This window comes from Canis lupus, chromosome 17 (assembly GCF_048164855.1).
Source record: "Canis lupus baileyi chromosome 17, mCanLup2.hap1, whole genome shotgun sequence".
NCBI lineage: Eukaryota > Metazoa > Chordata > Mammalia > Carnivora > Canidae > Canis > Canis lupus.
In genome coordinates, this window is record NC_132854.1 from 55,844,462 (window position 1) to 55,865,839 (window position 21,378).

A 21,378-nucleotide genomic window follows, 5' to 3' on the forward strand; every position below is an offset into this window, starting at 1 on the left:
TGGAGAACTAGTGAAGTATTTTGTTGTATTTATTCACTTATTTTAAATATTTATTTGTTTAGTTAGAGAGTGAGCAAGTAAGGAGTGGGGGGGTAGAGGGAGAGAAAAATCTCCCGCAGATTCCCCTCTGAGTACAGAGCTGGACATGGGGCTCAAACTTGTGAGGTATTTTATTCATTCATTCATTCATTCATTCATTCATTCATTCATATGTTTTTAAAGATTATTTATTTATTTATTTATTTATTTATTTATTTATGAGAAACACAGGAGGAGAGAGAGAGGCAAAGACACAGGCAGAGGGAGAAGCAGCCTCCATGCAGGGAGCCTGATGTGGGACTCGATCCCAGGTCTCCAGGATCACGCCCTGGGCTGAAGGCGGTGCTAAACTGCTGAGCCACCTGGGCTGCCCTAGTGAGGTATTTTAAACAGAAGAATGATTTGCTCAGATTTTCCATTTCTTTGAATTAAGGATTCACTGTGAAGAATGGATTGTGGTGAAAAGAGATTTTCAACGGGGAAGCCTGATTAACAAAGATTTTGCAGTAGTCCAAAAGTAGTCCCCTATTTTTGAGAGATAGGGGTTGATAAGTGTTGGTATATATTCTTGAGGTTGGGAACATGTGACTTCTTTACTACCCTTGTTAGCACAGTGCCTGATACATAAAGGAATGCACTGAATATTTATCTTGATTGGAATTGGAAGGTGCAGAAAGTAGATAAATGTGTTAATGTTTTCAAATATATCCATGATACAGTTGACTAGAGCTGGTACATGTATCCTTTTTCTACTTCATTGTGAAGATACTAGAAAGAGTAGTCTACCTTTGCTGCCTCTGACTCCCTGTTTCTCTCTTGAGAGTTAGTGAAGGATTTTTTTTTTAATTTAAATTTTAGTTAGCCTACAGTGCAATATTGGTTTCTGGAATAGAATTCAGTGATTCATCACTTACATACAATATGCAGTGCTCATCACAAGTGATCACAAGTGCCCTCTTTAATACCCATCACTCATCTAGCCCATTCCCCTCCCATCACCCTCAATCAACCCTCAGTTTGTTCTCTATCATTAAGAGCTTCTAACGGTGTGTTTCCCTCTCTCCTTTAGTCCTTTTCCCCTTCCTCTTATGTTCATCTGTTTTCTTTTTTAAAATCCACAGATGAGTGAGATTATATAATATTTATCTTTCTTTGACTGACTTATTTCACTTAGCATTATTTCACTCTAGTTCTATCCATGTCATTGCAAGTGGCAAGATTTAATTTCTTTTGATGGCTGAGTAATATTCCATTGTATAAATATGTGCCACATCTTCTTTATTCATTCATCAGTCGATGGACTTTGGGGCTCTCTCCATGGTTTGGATATTGCTGAATATGCTGCTATAAACATTGGGGTGCATGTATCCCTTCGAATCTGTATTTTTGTATCCTTTGGGTAAACACCCAGTAGTGCAATTGCTGGATTGTAGGGTAGTTCTCTTTTTAACTTTTTGAGGAACCTCCATACTGTTCTCTGGAGTGGCTTCACCAGTTTGCAATCCCATCACCAGTGTAAGGGGGTTCCCCTTTCTCCACATCCTTGCAAACGCCTGTTGTTTCTTGTGTTGTTCATTTTAGCTGTCCTGACAGGTGTGAGGTAGTATCTCATTGTGGTTTTGATATGTATGTCCCTGATAATGAGTGATGTGGAGCATCTTCTCATGTGTCTGTTGGCTATCTGGATGTCTTCTTTGAAAAAGTGTCTGTTTACGTCTTCTGCCCATTCCTTTATTGGATTATTTTTTTGGATGTTGTGTTTGATAAGTTCTTTATAGATTTTGGAACTAATCCTTTATCACGTACGTTGTTTGCAGAATCTTCTCTCATTCTGTAGGCTGCCTTTTGGTTTTGTTGATTGTTTTCTTTGCTGTACAGCTTTTTATCTTGATGAAGTCCCATTAGTTTATCTTTGCTTTTGTTTCCTTTGCCTCCAGAGAGTGTCTAATAGGAAGTTGCTATGGCTGAGATCAGAGAGGTTGCTGCCTGTGTTCGCATCTAGGATTTTGATGGTTTCCTGCCTCATATTTAGATCTTTGATCTATTTTGAATTTATGTTTGCGTTTGATGTAAGAGAGTGGTCCAGTTTCATTCTTCTGCATGTGGTCCAGTTTTCCCAACACCATTTGTTGAAGAGACTGTCTTTTCTTCCATTGGATATTCTTTCCTGCTTTGTCAAAGTTGACCATATAGTTGTGGGTCCACTTCTGGATTTTCTATTCCATTCCACTGATCTTTCTGTTTTTGTGCCAGTCCCATACCATCTTGATGACTATAGCTTTGTAATATAGCTTGAAATGCCTCCAGTGTTGTTTTTTAGAATTGGTTTGGCTATTTGGGGTCTTTTGTGGTTCCATACAAATTTTAGGATTGTTTTAGCTCTCTGAAGAATGCTGTTGGTATTTTGATAGGGATTGCATTAAATATATAGATTCCTTTGGGTAGTATAGACATCTTAACAATGTTTTTTTCTTCTAATCCATGAGAATGGAATGTTTTTCCATTTCTTTGTGTCTTCTTCAATTTCTTTCATAAGTGTTCTATAACACTTATAGAACAGAGTACAGATCTTTTACCGCTTTCATTAGGCTTGTTCCTAGGTATCTTACTGTTTTTGGTGCAGTTGTAAATTGGATTAATTTCTTGATTTCTTTTTCTGCTTTAGAAATGCAACAGATTTCTCCACATTGATTTTATATCCTGCAAATTTGCTGAATTCATGTTTAGCTCTAGCAAGTTTTTGGTGGAGTCTTTCGGGTTTTCTACGTAGAATGGTATGTTGTCTGCAGATAGTGAAAGTTGACTTTTTCCTTGCTGATTTGGATGCCTTTTATTTCTTTTTTTTGTCTGATTGCTGTGGCTAGGACTTCCACTACTGTGTTAAATAGTAATGGTGAGGGTGGACATCCTTGTCTTGTTCCTGACCATAGGAGAAAGGCTCTCAGTTTTTCCCTGTTGAGGATTACATTAGCAGCTGTGGGTCTTTGATATCATGGCCTTTATGATGTTGAGGTATGCTCCATCTATCCCGTCTTTGTTGAGGTTTTTATCAGGAAAGGATGCTGTATTTTGTCAAAATTTTTTTCTGCATCTATTGACAGGATCATAGGGTTCTTATCCTTTCTTTTACTAATGTGAATCATGTTGATTCATTTATGAATATTGAACCACCCCTGCAGGCCAGGAATAAATCTCACTTGGTCGTGATGAGTAGTTCTTTTCATGTACTGTTCAATTTGGTTTGCTGGTGTTTCATTAAACATTTTTACATCCATGTTCATCAGGAATATTGGCTTGTAATTCTCCTTTTTAATGGGAGATTTGCTGATTTTGGAGTCAAGGTAATGCTGGCTTCATAGAATGAGTTTGGAAGCTTTCCTTCCTTTTCTATTTTTTGGAACAGTTTGAGAAGAAAAGGTATTAGCTCTTTAAATGTCTGATAGAATTCCCCTGGGAAGCCATCTGGCCCAGGACTCTTGTTTATTAGGAGATTTTTGATTACAGATTCAATTTTTTCACTGGGTAGGGTCTGTTTTAATTTTCTACTTCTTCCTGTTTCAGTTTTGGTAGTTTGTAAGTTTCTAGGAAATTTGTCCATTTCTTCTAAGTTGTCCAGTTTGTTGGGATATAATTTTTCATAGTATTCTCTTATAATTGTATTTCTCTGGTGTTGGTTGTGATCTCTTCTTTTTCATTCATAATTTTATCTGTTTAGGTCCTTTCTCTTGATAAGTCTAGCTAGGGATTTATGAATTTTCTTAATTTATTAAGAACCAGCTCTTAGTTTCATTTATCTATTCTACTGTTTTTTTGTTTCTATATTATTTCTGCTCCACTCTTTATTACTACATTTGTGTTATTATCAATGAGTTTTTACATATTTATTAATTATTTATATGTTTGGGTGCTCCCAGGTTGGCATAAATATTTACAATTGTTAGATCTTCTTGATGGATGGAACCCTTAATTATGATATAATGCCCTTCATCTCTCGTTACAGGTTTTATTTTAAAATATAGTTTGTTGGGCAGCCCGGTGGCTCAACGGTTTAGTGCAGCCTTTGGCCCAGGGTGTGATCCTGGAGTCCCAGGATCGAGTCCCGCATCAGGCTCCCTGCATGGAGCCTGCTTCTCCCTGTGTCTCTGCCTCTCTCTCTCTGTGTCTCTCATGAATAAATAAAATCTTAAAAAAAATTATATGTATATAGTTTGTTGTGTATGGCTACTCTGGTTTTCTTTTGATGCCCATTAGCATGAAAGATGATTCTTCATTCCTTTGCTTTGAACCTGCAGGTGTCTTTAGGTCTAAAATGAGTCCCTTGTAGGCAGCATATAGATAAGTCTTGTTTGTTTGTTTGTTTTTACCCATTCTGATACCCTGTGTCTTTTGTTCAGAGCATTTAGTCCATTTACATTGAGTAATTATTGAAAGATAGGAATCTAGTGCCATTGTGTTAACCTGTAGAGTTAGTGTTTCTGTTGATGTTCTCTGGTCCTTTCTAGGGTTTGTTGCTTTTGGTCTTAGAGCCCTTAAAATTTCTTGTAGGGCTGATTTAAATAGTGGTCATGAACTCCTTTATTTTTTGTGTGGGACACTCTTTATCTCTCCTTCTATTGTGAATGACAGCCTTGCTGGATAAAGAATTCTTGCTTGCATATCTTCCTTATTCAGCATGTTGAGTATTTTCTGCCACTCTCTTCTGACCTGTCAAATTTCTGTGGACAGATCTGCTGTGAACCTGTTTTCCCTTGTAGGTTAAGGACTTTTTTATCCCTTGCTGCTTTCAGGATTCTTTCCTTGTCTGTATTTTTTTGTGAATTTGACTATAATATGCCTTTGCAATGGCCAGCTTTTGTTGAATTTAATGGAAGTTCTCTGTGCTGCTTGGATTTGGGTGTCTCTGTCCTTCTCCAGGTTAGGGAACTTTTCAGCTATAATTTGTTTGAATAAACTTTCTGCCCCTTTTTTTTCTCTCTCTTCATCTTTTGGGACTCCTATGATACTAATATTATTGCACTTTTTAATAAGTCACGAGTTTCCTAAGTCTACCTTTGTAACCCATTACCCTAACCCACCTCAGGCGTGTGACTGAGTTTCAAAACTCCACAATTTTAGGAACTCCCCTGGTGCAGACTTGTGCTGTTCCTACTGGAGAGGGTCTTGCCCCACTTTTGCCATTTGTCGATGGGCCCTAGGAAAGGTCAGATAGCTGTGCAGCTGTTTGCCGTTTATGGCAATGTAGAGCAGAAAGCTGGCACCAAGACCTCGGCTCTCAGCCGGCTTCCATGCTCCTGTGCCTGGTGCCACCCCTTCTTATGACCCAGGGGATCCTCAGACCAAGATGTTAACTCCTGGGATTTTGCCCTGCTTCGTTACCTGAGCCCCTTGAAGACAGGCACGACCCCCATGGTAGAGGACTTCTAACTAAAAGTTCAGATTTTATGCTCTGCTGCTTCTAATACTTAGTAATAGGCTCCGTAAGCAGGCTCCCTCCCTGCCTTCTCACCCATAGCTATATTTCCCCAAAGTCAACTCTCTGCACCTCTTACTTTCTTAAAAACATGATTGCTTTTCTATTTGTAGATTTGCAGTTTTTGTTCTCTCAGCTCTCTGATTTCTTGGATGTGCAGAATGACTTGATAGCTATCTAGCTGTGTTTGAGGGTGGAGATAGGCTTAGGGTCCCCCCACTCCTCCGCCATCTTGACTCCTTCCTCAGTTTTGTTGTTTTTTGAAGTAAGAGAAACTTGGACTTATTTATAGAAGATACAGGAGAAGAGTGGTTCATTGATGGTATAAGGTTTATATTGTGCCTAATTGGTTGCTTTTGCTTAGTAGTCAAGTACCAGTGGTTAAAATTTGATTAGAAAAGAAATGGTATAGATAAGTGTGATATAGCTCAGTGTGGCAAGTGGATATAAAATGATTATATAATTATCAGTGGCTTTCTTATATGCCTTTTACCAATGGTAACCAATTAATATAAGTGATGGAGTCTTATATTAGTGACAGCACAAAATACTTACCTAGAAATAACTTTAATGGAAATACAAGGATGAAGAAAATGAAAAAGCTAGACAGGAAATCACAAAAGATTGAATAAATAATAAGCCTATCTTGTTCTGGTTGAGGAAACTTAATTTTTTAAATGTCAGTTCCTCCTAATATAATTTATATGTCAGTTTCTCCAAATATAATCTTAACAAAAATTCCAGTGGAATTTCTTTTTGGATGATGCTGAAATTCATTTGGTATACTAAATTAGCAAGACTAACTATATAAGTAAATTTGAAAAATACATTGATACAGATTCAAGAATTCGTTGATGGATCATTGGAATGGAAGATTCAGGAGCTTAATACATAAGTCAGTCTTCTCAAATCAAAGAGGAAGCATTGTAGTTTCCTACATAATTTTGGGAAGTTTTGCTAAGTACGTGGGGAAAAAAGTAAGCTCTTCATTTTATAACATTAGAATACATTCTAAGTGAACTAAAGAGTTAAATGTAAAAATAAGGAGGAAAAGAAAACTAGCAGAAATTATTGGGAAAAAATTACTGAGTAAAAGATTCAGGCTATAAAAATTATATTTTCTGAATTTTAAATAGCGAAAGAAAAGCAGAAACTAGCATGTTTGCAACAGATAAGTGAGGTTGATATTTATAGTGTGTGTATATAACAAACTGAAAGAATATTATAAAATATTGTAGTTACTTTGTGATATAGGTGGTTTTTATGTTTCAGCTTTTTTGTATTTACAGATTTTCTAACATTAGCATGTTTTAGTTAAAATCAGAAAGTAAATAAAAGTATAGCTTAAACAGATGAATTTTTAGTCTATTTTTATTTTGCAGACTCTTATTGAACAAATAGAACAGCGATCTGAAAAAATACCTGAGTGAGTACCTAGAAGTTCCTGTTTCTACATTACCTTCTTCTTGACGTGCTTTTTTTCTGAATCTGTTATATTCCTAGTATTTTCTGAGAATTACTTTGCATACTATGCAAGCTTTTTCTTGTAGCACATAACTTATTTTAGGAAAAGGTTGTAGACCTAACTTTGAGTTTGCAAGACATCTCTTTTTCCCATTGCAGGATTTGCTTTTAATTTCAAAGATGTAAGATTTTTCTCTACTCTTGGGAGATAAATCTTTAAAAGAATAAAAATCATAGCTTTTGAACCACAGTTCATTATGGTTTTTTTTTTCTTTTTATACGTAATATTTCTAGTGTTTAATATCGGGCACATGAGAGGTGACCTTATTGCTTTAGAGGTTTGGAAACTTCTGAGATTTAAGATCAGATTTAATTTACATATCTGAAATCAGAAGTTTATATTCCAATCTCATTTGCTTTTTATCAGATACCAACAACTGCTAAATGACATCCATCAGTGTTACCTTGACCAGCGGGAGCTCCTTTTGGGCCCTAGTATCACTTGTACCGTAACAGAGTTAACAAGCCAGAATAATAGAGATCATTGTGCCTTGGTAAGCTTCTGCTAGTTCGGAATGATGTTAAACCTTCCTCTGAAATATTTTGATGTCCTAGAAGCTGTGTGTAGGTATAAATGTTCTGGATCCCCTGTCAAAAAGCTTAAAGGATTTTTCTTTCAGTTATGAGACATCTGGTTTAGTAATTAGCATTCAGCTCATCAAAATACTCTGATTTTAATTTATTTTTTGAAGAATGAAGATTGACAAACAACTGTTACTCCTTGAAAGATGAAGTTTCAGAGTTTGTAGATTTATCTTGACAATTTAGTTTAACTTTTGCTGCGGAAGTGCTATTTTATTTAGTGATTTTAATTCGTATATAGAAAAATACACAAAGATTCTTTTATTAAATACCCCCTCTTTAACTAGAAAAGTAATTTCATTGTCAGAAGTTTAGAAAATAAAAGAAGAAAATAAAAATGAGTCATATTCACATTATGCAATAAATGGTTAAAAATCAACCATTTTCTGTTCTTCAGTGAGTTCTTTTATGAATATATATGCACAATCTCATTGCAAATAAAAGGTTTATTTTATTCATAAATGCTGAAATCATTATGTGTCTTTAACTGAAGGTAATGTGTGTTTCTTTCCTGCAGATTCGCAGTGGCTGTGCCTTTATGGTCCATGTATGCCAGGATGAGCACCAACTTTACAATGAATTTTTCACAAAACCAACATCAAAATTAGAGTAGGTGGTACACAAACTCTAACTCTTAGTTTTAAGATTTAATTTGCTAATCACTCTCATAGCAAATTATATTATAGGAGTATTTTAACATTAACTGCAGAGTGTTTTAACTTTTGTGGATGTGTGAACAATACTATTGGATAGGACAGTGGTTATTTTAAAATAAATGTGCAATTCAAAGGCCAACATGCTTTTATAGTATTTATAATGTATCTATGGAGACAATACGGTAAAATAGTAAGAGTCCTATGTTGGGAACTAAGTCTTGGCAATCTGTCTGTTTATCTCACTAAATATAATAATTCCTTCTAGTTGAAAAATTCTGTGGTTTTAACCAATGAAAGACACTTAAAAACACAGACATTATTTATTGAATACCCTTTCCTATTTTTCCCACAAAGTGTCTTTCAATGCCTGTGTTAGTCACTTTTGGTTTCTTCATATTGGCGATGTTGACTCTTGAAAATATTCCAAGATTATGACTCTTGTAGTGAGGAAGAAACAAATATATCTTACAGTTTTGATTAGGTTGATCACTTCTGATGAAATGCTATATATGAAAGTACTATTTTAAGTTTTTCCTTTCAAATGTTCAAAATTGCCAAAAACACTTGTATGCCCAAGTGCTTTGAATTTTGTTTATCAAAATCCAAGTATTGAAGAAGTTTGAATTCATCTTTCGCAGGGAAAATGTTACATTTGATTCACAAATGATGTAGAATATAAAAGAATAGTTAAATCAACCAAAATATTTGTTATTGTATTTAAGAGGATATATATAAAGTATTGCTGAAATAAATAAGGTTGTAATGAATTGACATTTAGCTGGGGGAAGCTACTTTGGGGTGACTATTGAAGACTGCTTTTGGATTTTGAGCTCTTAAAGCACAAAAAAATCTACAGTATTATTTTCACCCTTCACTTTTCATTATATAATGTTCCCATGCACTATTTTCCAGTAGATTTTTATTTTTATTGACTGGAGGAAATCAATGTTGCCTTTTAAACTATTAGAAAACCCTGAAAAGATTACTACTTATAACCATGTTTTATTCTTTCATTTTAGTGAACTTTTGGAGAAACTCTGTGTGTCATTGTATGATGTCTTCAGGCCATTGATCATTCATGTTATTCACTTAGAGACTCTGTCGGAACTTTGTGGAATTCTTAAAAATGAGGTGCTTGAAGATCATGTACAGAACAATGGTAAATGATAATTAGAAGTGATAACCTCAAAAGTCTTAATTTTATCTGTGGTTCAGTGAATTTGAAAACTCGCTGTCCTCTACCCCACTTACCTATGTAAGTTTAATATTTTTTATAGCCTGAGTTGGTGCCTTGTCCCTTTTAAAGTCAAGATGTACCTTATTTTTTTGACTAATGGTACAAATTAAATGGGGAAAGAGTTTTAAAATCTGGACAAAATTAGTAATGAAATATGGTTAACTATTCTTCCTGGCATCTGAAATCCAGAGTGAATTGTTGGTTTTTGCTTAGACATTTTTTTTTTTAAGATTTTATTAATTATGAAAGAGAGAGAGAGGCAGAGACATAGGCAGAGGGAGAAGGAGGCTCCATGCAGGAAGCCTGATGTGGGACTCGATCCTGGAACTACAGGATCATGCCCTGAGCCAAAGGCAGACACTTAACCAATGAGCCACCCAGGTGTCCCTAGACATTTCTAATACATTCTTACCAAAATACTTAAAATCATGACTATATTGCATACTCTTCATTTAAAAACAGGAATTGTTTTAGTGTACATACATAATAATGACCTATCTTTTTTGAAATTACAGATAAGCAATTCTCTGGAAAACTCTAACCATCTGATAGATTCTTTTATATTTGATTTGCCATAGAGAACCTCATTTTCCTAATGAGATTTAAGTAACTTTAAAAAAAACTCTTCAAGTAATTATTTTACTAGCAGAAATTATTGTTCTCATTTTGATTTTCGTTAGGAGACACTATAGGTTTGTTATGCTTCCAAAGTTTCTTATTCTGCATTTAATTCATTCTAAGATGTGTATTTTCTTACATATTAATGCCTCTGAATTATATTAATTTGAATATTTATGTTATGTAATATTTTCAACACCCTGCCCTTGGAAAGTTGTTACTGAATAATTGGTTTGTTTTAATACTGATGTCATCTAAAGAATGCAGAAATTCTATATAAACTCTTATTTCATCTTAATTTTTTACTCACTTTTCTTTGTGGAAACATTAACAAGTTGTTTAATATCTGTGGAACTCCATTTAATTTTAAAATTGGAATGATAACACAACTAATAAGCTGCCCCAGCTGTCTCTCAGGATTGGTCTGAAGCTGAATGAGATAACTTTTAAAAGCACAAAACACTTTAAAATTCAGACTTTATTATTCACATTAATAATAGAAATAATATCATAGAGTTTCAGGAAGAAGATATAAGGGCAAATTTATTTCCCAGTTTTAAATTTGAGGAAATTGAAGGACATGTATTAAATTTTTCTGAGGTCATCGAGTCATAATGAAATAGAATGCAACCACAGTCCCTGAGGCCAAATTACTTCCTATTACTACTAGACACTTGAGTAATATTTTTGCTTGTTTAAAGAAAGTATTTTTCTAAATACAAAGGAATGGATGATTACATTTTCTTACCAGCTGAACAACTGGGAGCATTTGCAGCTGGAGTAAAACAGATGTTAGAAGATGTCCAAGAGCGCCTCGTCTACAGAACTCATATCTACATTCAGACAGACATCACAGGGTACAAACCTGCTCCTGGAGATCTGGCTTATCCTGACAAGTTGGTGATGATGGAGGTAGGGTTCCCTTATTTCCTCTTGATCTCTCCCTTGGCTGCACACACCTTTTGGTATTAGTGAAAATAGGTTTTTTCTTTTTAATTCTCATTCAGGGTATAAAATCAAGATAACTTGTCCTAAAATCACAGGAAATGAAATTTTAAAAAATTGAATAAAAGATTTATTAGGTTGTTTTTCCTTCAAGTTGTATTTTTTAACTCAGTTCCCTCCCCTTTTTGGGAAATACATGTTCTCAATTTTTTAAAAGATTTATTATGTACTTTAGTGCATGCATGAGCATGGGGAGGGGCAGAGAGAGAGGGAGAGGGAACGGGAGAATTTCAGGCAGCTTCCTTCCCGAGAGTGGAGCCTGATCCCATGACCCTGAGATCACAATCTGAGCTGAAATCAAGAGTTGGATACTTAACCCCCTGAGCCACCCAGGTGCCCCGCTTTCTCAATTTTTAAATTGAATTTGTGCTCCCTGTGATTCCTCTTTTTTTTAATAAATGGCATAGAAGAAGATTGATAACATAGGAGCCACCATAGTTGATTTTCATATAACCATATGTCATGCTGTCTCATAAAAACCCTGTAGGCCATCTCTTCAAAATTCTGCAGTACCAATGTCTAGTTTATGGTGTGAAGAGTTACCTCACTGATCATTTGTCTCACTGATTCAGCTACACATGAATCTTTATTTTCTTTGAGTGCTAGACAGAGTTTAAATAATGCTGAGGATATTAGTGCTAAAACAGAATTAGAACCTAGAAATGTTTTTTTTAAGTAGGTTCCATGCCCATTGTGGAACCCAGCATGAGACTTGAACTCACAACCCTGAGATCAAGACCTGAGCTGAGATCAAGAGTCAGATACTTAACCAATAACCAACTAAGTCACTCATGCGCCCCAGAACCTAGAACTTTTTTAATAGAAGTTTCAAATATGAGCAAAAAGTAGAGAGAATAATATAATTAACTCTTACACATCATTACCCCAGCTTCCACATGGCCAGTCTTAGTTCACTTAGACCTCCATTACTCCTCTTCCCTACCATTAGTTACATTGGAGCAAATTTCTAACATTTTATTAATAAATATTTCAGTAGGTGACTTTAAAAGGTAAGGGCACATTTTATTTTTTGCAATGAAGTCTTTTTTTTCCAGTTTTATTGAAAGGAATTGACATATATCAGCAAATTTAAGGCATAGACTATGATGATTTGATTTACATACTTTGTAAAATAATGACCACAATAGGGTATCCCTGGGTGGCGCAGTGGTTTGGCGCCTGCCTTTGGCCCAGGGCGCGATCCTGGAGTCCTGGGATCGAGTCCGGCATGGAGCCTGCTTTTCCCTCTGCCTGTGTCTCTGTCTCTCTGTCTATCATAAATAAATAAATAAATAAAATCTTAAAAAAAAAATAATGACCACAATAGGTTTAGTTAACATCAGTCATCTCATGTGGATAACAATACAAAGAAAAGAAATTTCTCTTTGTGATAAGCTCTTAGGGTCTACCTCTGAACAACTTTCCTATCTATACACAGTATTATTGTTAACTATGGTCATCATGTTGTAAGTTACATTTATAGTATTTATCTTATAACTGAAAATTTGCACTTTTTAAAACAATTTTTTAGATTTCACATGTGAGATCATACAGTATTTGTCTTTCTCTGACTTACTTCACTTAGCATAATGTTTTCAGGGTCTATCCATGTTGTTGCAAATTGTTGAATTTCGTTATTTTTTTTAATGGCCGAGTGATATTCCACTATCTCTATAGACCACAACTTCTTTATCCATTCATTCATTGGTAGACACTTAGGTTGTTTCCATGTCTTAGCTATTGTGAGTAATGCTGGCAGTTAACATGGGGGTGCAGATACCCTTTTGAATTAGTGTTTTCATTTCCTTTGGATATATTCCCAGAAGTGGAATTGCTGGGTCATATGGTAGTTCTATTTTTAATTTTTTGAAGATCCTGCATACTGTTCTCCAGAGTGGCTGCATCAATTTACAGTTCTGCCAGTAGAGAACAAGGGTTCCCTTTTCTCCATATCCTTACCAATACTTTTTCTTTTTATCTCTTGTCTTTTTGATAATTGCCATTCTAACAGGCTTGAGATGGTATCTCATTGTGGTTTTAATTTGCATTTCCCTGATGATTATTGATATCGAGCATCTTTTCATTCCCTGTTGGTCATTTGTATATCCTCTTTGGAAAAATGTTGATTCAAGTCCTTCATCCATTTTTAATTGGGTTGTTTGGTTTTTATGCTGTTGAGTTGTATGAGTCTTTATTAACTCTTGATCAGATAGATGGCTTACAAATGTTTTTTCCCATTCTGTAAGTCATGTTTTTGCTTTGTTGATGGTTTCTTTTGCTGTGCAGAAGCTTTTTAGTTTGATGCAGTCCTACCTGTTTATTTTGCTGAGCACACTTTTCATTTTAATACAACTGTGACATAGTTATCACAGCTAAAAACGTTATTGTAGTTCCTTAATATCATTGAATATTCAGTTGAATCTGGAATTTTTTCAGATTTAGTAGTTGTTAGTGTTTTGTCCCACTTACTTTATCTCTTTGTATGTTTTATTACTGAACCATTTGAAAGTAAATTATAGACATTGTGATACTTCACTTCTGAATACTTCAGTTCTTACTGTCCTAAGAATAAAAATATTTTTCACATAATCACATGCATGTATATTTTTTTACATATATATAAATTAACATGAATTCAACAATATTGTTTATATGCAGTACATATTCAAATGTGCCCAGTTGTCCTTCAAATATCTTGAAAATAGGATAAAAAAATTTAATAGGTGGAATCCAGTCAAGGTTACCGTTTCTCCCTGTCTTTTTGTTTTGTTTTGTTTTTTTGTTTTTATGACATTGGCTTTTTTTAAAGAGACTGAGCTGGCTTTATTGTAGAATGTGCCACATTCTGGATTTGTCTTATTGTTTTCCTCATATTTAGATTCAGATTAAACTTTTGTCTTTAAAACAATTTTTTTTGCTAGAATACTACACAGCTGATGTGTACTTACCTCATGACATCAAAGGCATATAATGTCAGGAAGTCCTACAAGTGGTTAAGGTAGTAATTGCTAACTTTCTTCATTATAAAAGTCCATTATCAAAAACAAAACAAAACAAAAGTCCATTATCCCCTTTGTAATTAGTGAGTAATGATGAAATGATACTTTGGGATTATGTGGGGTTTATGTTCCCCAGCATCTTTTTACCTGGTGGTTATTGGAACCATTAATGATCTGTGCCTTAACTAGTTATTATGTTAGGAGTAGCAAAATAGCAATTTTCTTATCTGCCATTTCTTCTGCATTTATTAGTTGGCATTCTACTGTAAAGAATTAATTTCTTTTTCTTGCTCCCTTTTTCCTACCTCTGACCCTTCTAGACTAGTGGAGTTTTTTTTTTTTTTTTTTAAGTTTTATTTATTTATTTTTTAATTTTATTTATTTATGATAGTCACACAGAGAGAGAGAGAGAGGCAGAGACACAGGCAGAGGGAGAAGCAGGCTCCATGCACCAGGAGCCTGACGTGGGATTCGATCCTGGGTCTCCAGGATCGCGCCCTGGGCCAAAGGCAGGCGCCAAACCGCTGCGCCACCCAGGGATCCCGACTAGTGGAGTTTTTAAAAAATTCATTATAATCTATTGCCATTTTTCTTTTTGAAGCTCAGAATTGTTCCAGATTTGACCAGTGGAAGATGGCTTCTTTGTCCCTTAGGCAGCTTTAGATGGCTTCTTTGTCCTTTTGACATGTTCCTGTAATTTTTGAGGACTTCTTCCTTTTTTATAAACAGTTTTATTGAATTATAGTTTATAAACCCCAAATTCACCCACTTAGAGTTTATAATTTAGTGGTTTATAATATATTCATGGATAGGTGGAACCATCACCATACTCAGTTTTAGACCATTTTCACCATCTCAGAAAGCAACCCTGTACCTTTAGCTGTCAGCCTTCTAGTCTGAGGCAGACACTGATTTCTGCCTATAGATTGCTCTATTTTAAACATTTCATATGAATAGAATTATGTAATATATGGTCTTTTTGTGATGTCTTTCACTTAGCATGTCTTCACAGTTCATCTATGTTATAGCATGTATTAGTACTTTTTTCCTTTTTAATGGCTGGATAATATTCCATTGTATGATTGTAATAGATGTATCACATTTTGTTTATCCATTTGTCCACTGATGGACACTTGGGTTGCTTCTGCCTGTTGGGTGTTATAAATAATATTGGTTCAAACATTCACATACACATTTTTGTGTGGACATGGGTTTTCATTTCTGTTGTGTATATGCCTAGGAGTGGAATTGCTATGTTTTAGTAACTATCTGTTTAATCAGAATAGCTAGATTGTTTTCCAGAGTGGCTGTACTAGTTTACATTCCTACCAGCAGTGTATGAGGGTTCTGATTTCTCCACCATTTTCTTTTTTAAAGGTTTTATTTATTTAGTTTAAGAGAGAGTGTGTGCAAGCAGAGGGAGGGGGAGAGATAGAATCCTTAAGCAAACTCCCCAGTGAGTATGAAGCCTGATGTAGGCTCAGTCCCCTGACTCTGAGATCATGATTTGAGCCCAAATCAAGAGTTGAATGCTATCACTTGCCATGAGGGAAATACAAATCAAAACCACAATGAGATACCATCTCATACCAGTGAGAATGGTGAAAATTAACAAGACAGGAAACAACAAATGTTGGAGAGGATGTAAGAAAGGGAAACCCTCTTGCACTGTTGGTGGGAATGTGAACTGGTGCAGCCACTCTGGAAAACTGTGTGGAGGTTCCTCAAAGTGTTAAAAATAGAACTGCCCTATGACCTAGCAATTGCACTGCTGGGGATTTACCCCAAAGATACAGATGCAGTGAAACAGCAGGATACCTGCACCCCAATGTTTCTAGCAGCAATGTCCACAATAGCCAAACTGTAGAAGGAGCCTCGGTGTCCATGGAAAGATGAATGGATAAAGAAGTTATGGTCTATGTATACAATGGAATATTACTCAGCCATTAGAAACGACAAATATCCATCATTTGCTTCAACGTGGATGGAACTGGAGGATATGATGCTGAGTGAAGTAAGTCAATCGGAAAAGGACAAACATTATATGGTCTCATTCATTTGGGGAATATAAAAAATAGTGAAAAGGAATAAAGGGGAAAGGAGAGAAAATGAGTGGGAAATATCAGTGAGGGTGACGGAACATGAGAGACTCCTAACTCTGGGAAACGAACAGGGGTGGTGGAAAGGGAGGTGGGCGGGTGGTTGGGGTGACTGGGTGACAAGCATTTGATGGGACGAGCACTGGGTGTTATCCTATATGTTGGCAAATTGAACTCCAATAAAAAATATACAAAATAGGGGATCCCTGGGTGGCTCAGCGGTTTAGCGCCTGCCTTTGGCCCAGGGCGCGATCCTGGAGTCCCAGGATCGAGTCCCACGTCGGGCTCCCGGCATGGAGCCTGCTTCTCCCTCCTCCTGTGTTGTGTCTCTGCCTCTCTCTCTCTCTCTCTCTCTCTCTCATGAATAAATAAATAAATAAATCTTAAAAAAATGTATATATATACAAAATAAATAAATAATCACAAAAAAAGAGTTGTAATAATTGTGTTGTTTTAAAGCTAACAGGCTTGAAATATATCAGGCTATTTAGTTTATTGCCCTTGCCTATTATAAGGATTTTCTCAACTTTCATCCCTTCTCCTGACTTCTATTTACATTTATATTTTGGATAATTAATTATTTGCATAGTACTTCTTGTTAATGATACATAAAATCAGCCTTACAGGAATCAGATATATGATAGGTAGGACATATAGTTTTGAGGCTGTTTGTTTATTACCCAGCTTTTATTACTCTGCAGGCTTATAGTCAGGCTCATAGTAGGAATATTGCTAATAATTCCAAGGAAAGGTAGATAATCCCTTTGCAGGAGTTACTTGGTTTTGAAGGCCACAAAGTAGGTATGATGAAGACTAGCTCTGTTTCTCAGTCCAGTCTGGGGAATTGTATTCTCATTCCTTCTTCCCCTTCTTTCTTTGTCTTCTTTATGAATTTCAGCTTTATATTTTAGATAGAATGCCTGTTTTAATAGTTCTGATAGGATGTTAGGTGATGAAGCTTACTAGAAGTCGCCCTCCCACTGTAACTTAGTGATATATTTAGTATGTTTACTTAGTCATCACATGACCAGTATCCTAATGCTTTCTTGTGTGGACCTTTTGGTTTAAGGATACCACTTTTCAGTAAATATGCTTGCTTTGTTTTTCTTTTGGTGTGGGGCAGGGGCATAAGGTGATCCTGCTGTGACACCTGTGTACCATTTAGGGCTTGGCTGTACTTTCTGGTTTCTGCATGCAGAGAGGACTGGCTCGAGCCATATGGAGTCTGTCTCCCAAACGGTTTTCTGGCCATTCCTTTTGGTAGTAGCTATGTGTTTGTTAGTTCTTCATTTCTGTATATTTCTACCTTTATAAAGCTATAAATATGAATAAGTGAGATTTTCATTACTAAGTAGTTAGTGACGTGTGTCTATTTGATGTTATTCTTTAGACAGTGAAGAAGGGTTTCAAAAATAGCATACTGTAGCTATTCTCACATAAAGAGAAAGCCAGTTGTTTAGATTGGCCAGTTAATTGATAAAAGTACTTCTGATTCAGAATATATCCTATCCAATCTTAAACTTTGTTTCTAAACATAAAGTTGAAAATTAGCTTCCTATATACTAACCTGTGTATTTCACCCTTCAGCAGATACCTGGTAATGGTTCTGAAATTAGTGGTATATTTATGGGAATAGAGACACTATACTGATTTAATTTTTTCATTTCCATAGGTTGTTTTGCTGTGGTTCTCTTCATTAGTCCATTTATTTATTAACTAGTTTTTTTTAACTTTATTGAAAAAACATGTTCATATTGCCAAACACAGCTGAAAGCTACACTTTAATATTTCTTCTGATTTCTTTATATAGCAAATTGCAAGGAGTTTAAAAGATGAGCAGAAGAAGGTACCTTCAGAAGCTTCATTTTCAGATGTTCGGTTAGAGGAAACGGAGTCTAATAATCTAACAAAATCTGGTATGTTATGGTGTTCAACTCTTTTATTCATTTGTTTAAACTTTTATTGAGGACTTGTCATGTTCTAGGCATGATAAACAGTTTTCTGCCTTTGAGGAGCCCACACTTGGGTGGGGGGAGATTGATAAGCCACAGGTATAATTGAGTGGTAACATGCTAAAGATATGTACAGTGCACTCTTGGGCCATAGTAGAAGGGCATCAGAATTATGAAGGGAGATGAGGTTTGAGTGCAGGAAGGTGAGTTTGGTGAGAGATGTGGTATCTGAAAGCTGTACTGTATAAAGAAAAGAACGAGAGGACCAGGTGAAGTAAGGTTGTTTAAGATAGAATAGCCTGGAGGAGGATGTAGGAATGGAAGACCGTGGTGGTTTTGGGGAAGTCAAATGGTTTTGGCATGCTTGGGCATAGGTTGGTTGTAGGGAAGAGCAGATAAAACAGGCCAGGTAGGTGTCCGTGATAGTCTCATGGACTTTGGACTTCCTGCTAATATAGTGTATTGGCAAATTCCAGATTTGCATCTTATAAATATATTGAGTACCTGGGACTGGGATAAGATACTGATAAAAATATATGGGATAGTTTGGACTAGGGTGCATGTTATGAAAGAAACAAAATTGTCCAAGAAGCATCCTGAGTATTTATGAATTATGTAGACCACAAGCTAGATGGGAAGCAGGGTTATTCTTTCTGCTCTCCTTCTCACTGTAAGGGAGACACTGAAGCTCACCTCCTCATGGAGCTGAGACTGACTGGGAGTTGGGGTAGTGAGAATGGGAGGCTTTAAAGAGCCCCAATTGTCTCAAAATCCCCAGGTTTAGGGCATCTTCAGTTATTGTGTGTTATTCTATGAATAGTTGTGATACCTCAAAGCCAGACTGCCAAGCGGCTTGGATAGTCCCTCTTTGGCGAAGCCATTTTATCACACTTGCCTCATAGAAAGAGAGACTCATTGGGGGTTAAAATTTCCTCCTTTGAAATAGAACCTGTGCCGTATCTTAGTATACCTTTTGATCCTAGTATACACCTGGGACCTAGTAAACCTCTGCAAGAGTAGTTGGAGAGATTAGAGTACATTTCTGTCTTACAGACCCTGGTCTTGTACATCTTCCCTTTCCCCAGTTAATTCTATTCTTTTACCCATGCCTGGCCTTGATATAAATAAGGTATTGTTGGCAGAACTATAGAGACTAGTTAGGAGATTGTTTTGTTTTCATTTGGAAGATAAAAGTTTGAGCTAGGGCACTGACAAGAGGATGGAGAGAAGTGAATAGATGAGACATCTGATTAAAAGCTTGAATCAATAGAATTTGAGGACACACTAGTTGTGGGGGCTGAGACAGACTTAGCAGGTCCATGTGGACAACTGGGAGAATCTGTGTATATCAGTCTAGAGCTGTACTGTTCAGTATGGTTCAGCAGCCTGCCATTGAACATGTGAAATGTGACTCATCGGAATATGCTGTTAGCATATAAAATGCACACCAGATTTCAAAGACTTAATATGAAATAAAGATAGAAAATACCTTATTACTAATATGTCTTGAATACATGTTAAAATGGTGATATTTTGGATATATATTGGGTTAAAAATGTTAAAACTCATTCCACTTATTTTCTTTTTAATTTTTTTAATGTGGCATTTTAATATGTTACATTTATGGCTCACATTGTGTTTGTCTCGGACAGTACTTCTCTAGAGCCTTAAAAAGGACTGAGTTGGACGATGAAGATTGTAGAGTAGTTGACACTTTGGGCTTGTGTGTAGAATCACTTCAGGACAGATAGTAGTAGAGTAGCAATAGCAGAAATCTGGGGGGAATACCTCAGCAGATGCTAACAGTAAAGAGCAAATGGAATTAGAGGAGTGTCCTGGGCTGACAGCGAGATAGGTCAGAAGCAAGGGGATAGGATGTGATTGAAGACAAAAGTAGGAGGGCTTGACATAGTTTTAGGTAAAGCGTGAGAAATGGAAGATCACAAAGATACTGTGGTCAGAGAATGAGATGCTAAGATTTAATAATTAAGAGATGAAATAGTTTGGAGTGGTAAGAATGTCTGTAGAAAATATTAAAGTAATTCTGAAAGAAACTCTTGAGAAAATCTGTATGGTAGGGAATGCAGGGATGGAAGTGAAGGTCTTCAGAATTGACAACCATGTGGTTGTCCATATGGTTATATTTTATTTTATTTTATTTTATTTTATTTTATTTTATTTTATTTTATTTTATTTTATTTTTTTATTTTATTTTATTTTATATTTTTATTTTATTTTATTTTATTTTATTTTATTTTATTTTATTTTATTTTATTTTATTTTATTTTATTTTATTTTATTTTCCATATGGTTATTGATGCTACTTAGAATGTGATAGAATTTGGGATGGAAAGCAAGACTGAGTCATACTTAGAATGTGATAGAATTTGGGATGGAAAGCAAGACTGAGTCAAGCAGCAAGGGGCGCAAAAAAAAAGAGTATATAATCACTTTTCTTGGTTCTTGGTTTCTTGGTACGTTGGAAGTGAAAATGAGAAGCCTCCAAAGTGAGAGCTTTAAACAACATGATGTTCATATAATGTAACTAGGTGCCAGGGCAAATTGATAGAGGGACCATAGTGTGAAGAGGCTGATTATCAGTATGTTTAAAAGAATAGGCCCTATTCTCTACATAGAGCAGTTCAGGGGAGGATGGGGCTCATGGAGATAGAGGAGGATGCCAGAGGAAGATTGCAGGAGGAAGAAGCCCTGCTCTTCAAAAGAGGCAGCCAATAGCTACTCCCCTTTTGATGTATTGTCATGTAAGTTGACTTTCCCTCTGTCATAAGCCAACTTCTGCTTTAAAGTACTTAAATAGATTTGTTTCACTGAACTTGTATTTGGGAGTACTTTTTTGGCTCTATTTTATATTGAAGGAGGGATCCTACAGATACGATAATCTTAGCACAACTAGAGATATTTAATTTCCTAAATATTCTTTGATATAATTTGTTGAGTTTATTCTTTTTAAGGAACTTCATATAAAGTAGATATTTTAAGGTAATGCCTTAGAGAGGAGCTTTTAAAATTACATGTAAAAGTTTATGTACTTTTGAAAAGCAGAAAGTTAAAGTGAAAAGCAGAATTATAAAGTGAAAGCACTAACCTACAGCGTTCTCTCTTTTCCCCCATATACCACGACCTCCAGACCTTCTTCTAAGCATAGGCCGTTTTAGCTCTTTTAAAAAAAAAAAGAA

The 21,378-nt window shown here is 35.7% G+C and overlaps 1 protein-coding gene across 3 annotated transcripts in view; it reads left to right on the forward strand.

The window, feature by feature from the left end:
• Positions 1-21,378, forward strand: part of COG3 (component of oligomeric golgi complex 3) — a 67,795-nt gene that overhangs the window by 17,648 nt on the left and 28,769 nt on the right. For all 3 annotated transcript variants that reach the window (XM_072783034.1, XM_072783035.1, XM_072783036.1), the window contains 6 exons: positions 6,892-6,935; positions 7,401-7,527; positions 8,133-8,224; positions 9,291-9,430; positions 10,878-11,038; positions 18,040-18,145. In XM_072783034.1, the coding sequence (XP_072639135.1) occupies positions 6,892-6,935; positions 7,401-7,527; positions 8,133-8,224; positions 9,291-9,430; positions 10,878-11,038; positions 18,040-18,145 (670 nt within the window). The remainder of the gene's footprint in view (positions 1-6,891; positions 6,936-7,400; positions 7,528-8,132; positions 8,225-9,290; positions 9,431-10,877; positions 11,039-18,039; positions 18,146-21,378) is intronic.